Source organism: Rutilus rutilus (assembly GCF_951802725.1).
Source record: "Rutilus rutilus genome assembly, chromosome: 20".
Classification (NCBI taxonomy): Eukaryota; Metazoa; Chordata; class Actinopteri; order Cypriniformes; family Leuciscidae; genus Rutilus; species Rutilus rutilus.
The window spans coordinates 18,197,745-18,202,665 of NC_140225.1; the positions used below are offsets into that span (position 1 = coordinate 18,197,745).

Sequence of the window (4,921 nt, forward strand, 5' to 3'; positions counted from 1 at the left end):
GTTGTATGATTGTAATGTTCATGGTATTTGTAGTCCTCTTAGCAATTCTCTACTCATGGCATTATTGTACATCTTCTTTTTGCATTACTCGGTTGTGATAATATAATTGTAAATTATTGTCAAATTTATTATACAATTATTTGAATAGATTCTAAGCGTAATCGTAAAAGTGACATTTTGAAAAGTTGACATTTCCTGCAGTGTGACCTGCTAAACTCCATCTCAAAGTATAGGCTATTTAAACAGCATTTGTCTAGTTATTCAGTAATGTTTAATGTGTAGTATTCAATATGTTCAATACAAAACATATTAATTACAGGGACTAGTAGGCTAAAGGTAAAGTGGTAATTAAAAAAAAACTTATAGGCCTGGCTACAGTACTTTTATACACCAGACTCTAAAATATACACTTAACTTACCTTTATATATATAGCTTTAGATTTTAAGGGTTATTTAAAAAACTGTTATGCATCAACCAATGTATATCCCCATGCACTCATGTGTATTTGAATATACAATACAGTTAGAATATTTGAATATACATATACAATTACAAACCCATCATATAATATAAAGATATAATAGACAGAAGAATGACAGAAAATGACATCAAAGTATATTTTATTTGTTCATATGTATTTGTACAAGTATCCAAGATAAAGAACAATATAAAATAATGTGAATATACTTTACATATTACCATCATTTATATGTATTTACTTTTACTATTTGTTCCCAAAATAAAAGGACATTTATTCTGCAAAACAATTAACACTTTGTGTCAACAGAAATCTATATGTCATAATGAAATCTAAAATAAGCGCAATATGAAACAAGACATTTATCAGATTAAACAAACAAAGGGAAGAATGCTACAATGAGAGATTAAATAAAGATTTTTGTTATGCGAAAAATCTCTTTTGAGTCCCATTCTCCACTCTAGGCACGACGGAGATCAAACTGCTGCACTCTCTTTGTAATGTCATCCAGTAAAAACAGTTAAGAAAAACGTATCACACATCATGATCATCAAGGTTCGTTTCCTGCATAAGCCCATCTTTGGACAGTAAACAATAAGGAGCAATAAATTCTAAATAAATCATGAAATGTCTAATTACTATGCAATAAATCACACATTCTAATCACAATGTGAATGCTACAAAATAGAATGCTACTCTCTGGACACAGGACGTTTATCAGACTGAGTGGTTGAAATAGGATAGGTGATAAACAAATGCTGTGTTAATCTGAAAGGATATGTCTGCTGGTGAGGGTCTGTATGCTGTTGTGAACCTTCCTCTGAAAGGCCATTTGAGCCTCACACATGCAGGCATTCTCGGTCAGATCTCCTCTGGCCTCTTCTGAAAGAGAAACAGACATGTTTTACTGTATACTTAATGCTGAAGATATTTCCTTCACTCCTCAATTTATAAATTACAGAATTGATATAGACAACGTTACTGCATGTATAATGAGAATTTTAAAAAACAACTATCAGCAGATGTTCCAGGGCACACATCATATCTCATTACTTATTTAAATGATTTGATGTCTGATTTTGATATTTACACTGGATTTAGTTTGAGGCTTTGAGCCAAAAATATGTTCTATGCACAGTAATTATCTGGATGCATTTCTTTAGAATGCATCAAATTCTTTACGTTATGCATCAAATTTTATAAATAATTTGATGCATATTTGTATGACAAACCGTTGGCCTGCTTAGAGCATGTTTTCTTGTCAGAGTTGATAACATATCCCTCTCTGCACTTGCAGAAATAAGAAGCATTGTTGTTGACACAAATATGTTCGCAGTTGTGCCCGAGTGCACAGGCGTCGAAACCTGCAAAATCAGCTGAATGAGCAAAAATCTTCAATAAAAATATTATATATTATAATATTATGTATGAAAACATTAAAAAATATATATCGTTGAGTCAGTGATGAATTCATTTCATTAAAAATTTTAATTAAATATAGCTGCATAAAAAATATAAATATTATTCATAATAATTAAATGTTTATATAAAATATAAATATATTTTATAATATATATTTTTTATTTCGATTGCCTTTTCCAATTGAATCTGAGCTGTTTTTTCCCCTTTATTCTCTTACCACAGAGAGTCTCCCTGAACTTGGATGTGAGTTTCTCAATCACTCCGTATGTTTCCACATAGAACACATGGTCATCAAGAGGCTGACTGGCCATCAGTTTAAGAGACCGCATTTCTGCTCTGTCCACTCCAACGGCGTATATTTCAATCCCAGAAGCCCTTGCTGCTGCTGCCACCTCTTCAACTTTATCTTGCGGCCTTCCATCGGTCACAATAATGGCCACTTTACCGATGTTCTTTTTTAGTGGCCGGGCCCCAGCAGTCTCTGTAAAAACCTGCTCCATGGCGGTTTTGATGGCCAGGCCAGTCATGGTTCCCGTTGAGAGCGGATCGACACGGGAGAAGGCCTGCTTGACCTCAGCCTTGCTAAAGTACTTTTTCAGAAGGAACTCAATGTTGACGGTGCTGGCGTAGTTGACCAGTGCGACTCGTGTGGCATCGGATCCGATGTCTAGAGAGTCGACCATCTCGGAGAGGAAGATTTTGACCTTCTCGAACTCTGCAGGACGGACGCTACGAGAACTGTCGATGATAAAAACCAGGTCTAGAGGACGGCTCTTGCAAAGCTCTGCTGGAGCTGTGAAAGAGAAATAATTCATTACATACTGAAAATGTGTGTCACATTATTATCATTAATGTTTTTTTAAAGTGCAAAGTGTGATGCTGAAAGAGATTAATATGTAAAATGTTGTTTGTTTATGAAACATAAGAGAGGCTCCTCGGTTAGCAATGCAGCACTGTGACTGGGAAATGGAAAGAAACTGATTCTGTTAATCTCATTTGTTCTAAACAAAGTTAAAACTGTGGTTATGTAAACACAAAGCAGAATATGAGGACTATATACACAATTAGCATTAAGGCAATAAAGATGTAGTTTTAAAAATCGTTCTAAATATAAAAGAATAGCAAAGACCACACCACAACTATAATGATAGTGATACAGAGAAATGATATTGTTGATGAAAGATAAAAAACATTGACGGCCAATGAGAATCCATCCTGCTTTAAAGACTTGAGCCATTATTGTGAATTGTGGACGATAACGGTTATCGTTATAGTTATCCTTCTTACTATGAACAGGCCTTTAATGACGCCAGTTTTACTAATGCTAAATTAGTTAAATAAAAAAGCCTAAATAATGCTATTTGTGTAAAGAAATATTCCACAATCCTGCTTGTTTAAAGCTAAACGACCACTCTTTTTTTCTTGAATTCTCCTTGAAGAGAGAGAGAGAGAGAGAGAGAGAGAAAGAAGATAAAAATTATTAAGAGGGACTGAGGAGGACCAGACGGGTCGTCTGCACCCGGTGGGGTGGGATTGGTCTACCTGGGTCAGTGGGAGGTTCGGCAGGGGCAGCAGTTGTGCCACGAGGGGTACTGACCGGCTGTGGGGTGGTTGTAGTGGTTGTAGTGGTTGCAGTCTGTGTTGGAGGTGGCGGGGGGAGGGTGGCTACCGTGGTGAGTGGCATGGGCACTGTAGGGGCAGGTAACACCACTGGAATTCTGGGCAGAGTGGGCACTACTATCCAGACAGGTTGGACAGGTGAGATGGGCCGGACAGGTAAGACAGGACGATGGTGGATAAAGGGAGGACCCTTCCAGGGCGGCCGCTGGTGATGATGTTGATGAGGGTTGCGATGATGATAGCTGTAAAACCTGTGATTAAAGCCATGAGCTTTGTTTGGTTAGAGAGAGAGAGAGAGAGAGAGATAACAGATACACAGAAATACATAGGAGGAGAGATAGAGAAAAAATAAATCCATAGACAGATGAAAAGAAAAAATAGAGGAGAAGGAGAGGGAGAGAGAGATGCATTAAAGCTATATGATATTGATGTGGGTTTTGAAGACACTTTTTGGTTGTTAGTAGCATGAGCAAAGTCAGTGGCCTGTTCAGAAGTTCTCTGTGAATGACTGTAGTTCTATATCCTGTCAACCTGAAGGAGAAACATGCTGTACCACCAGATCCACTTCTTATACAAAACAAATTATTATTATTTTTTTCTAGGGGACAGAAATAGATAACAACACTAGATTAATGATTTCAGGTAAAAGGTATGACACAAGGAAAAAAGGGGTATTTGTAGTAAAACTTTGATATCATATGTGTAGATATATATATATATATATATATATATATATATATAATACAGTATTGTGCAAAAGTCTTATTAATACCCCAAGGCATATTAATACCCCCCCCCCCCCCCCCCCCCCAAAAAAAATGGTTTTAAGTCAGTTATTTATATATTTTGCTGTAGTGTGTCAGTAGGAAATATCATTTTACATTTCCAAACATTGTTTTTGCCATTAATTGTAATAATCCAGTGACATTTCTGTATGATCTGATCTCACCATCATCGAGTCCGTCTGTGATTACATGAAGAAACAGAAAAAACTGAGACAGACTAAATCCAAAAGAACTGCGACAACGTCTCCAAGATGCTTGAAGAAACCTTCCTAAGTGAACTTGCAAGTATACTAAAGTATTGAATAGGCTACTCAATCAAAAGAGTAAACATAACTACAGGCCAAGTATAAGAATACATTATACTTTTAAATATATATCTGTCAGTATAAGTCAAGTATACTTAAGTGTAATTTTAAGTATATTTCTGAGAAGTGCATAAACTGAACGTAGGCTATACTTTCTTATTTTTAGTTTAAAAGAAGTGTACTAATAGCACAATTGAATAAACATATTTTTTGTAAGGGTTGATATTTCATTTGTTCCTCTTAAATAGTCAATAGAACCACTGCTCATAGTCTTAGAAGTCTAAAGGTCTCTGATCCGTCATTAAGCACT

The 4,921-nt window shown here is 35.8% G+C and overlaps 1 protein-coding gene across 2 annotated transcripts in view; it reads right to left on the reverse strand.

Annotated features, from left to right (window-relative positions):
• Positions 1-654: 654 nt before the first annotated feature.
• The window catches only part of matn3b (matrilin 3b), a 4,832-nt gene continuing 565 nt past the window's right edge, over positions 655-4,921 (reverse strand). Inside the window, exons 2-6 of one of the 2 annotated variants that reach the window (XM_084390659.1) lie at positions 3,444-3,791; positions 2,119-2,694; positions 1,712-1,843; positions 1,260-1,361; positions 655-989 (exon numbers count right to left, since the gene is read on the reverse strand). In XM_084390659.1, coding sequence (XP_084246785.1) covers positions 940-989; positions 1,260-1,361; positions 1,712-1,843; positions 2,119-2,694; positions 3,444-3,791 — 1,208 coding nt within the window. In that variant the 3' untranslated portion in view covers positions 655-939. The remainder of the gene's footprint in view (positions 990-1,259; positions 1,362-1,711; positions 1,844-2,118; positions 2,695-3,443; positions 3,792-4,921) is intronic. The other variant, XM_084390660.1, reaches the window with a different exon arrangement.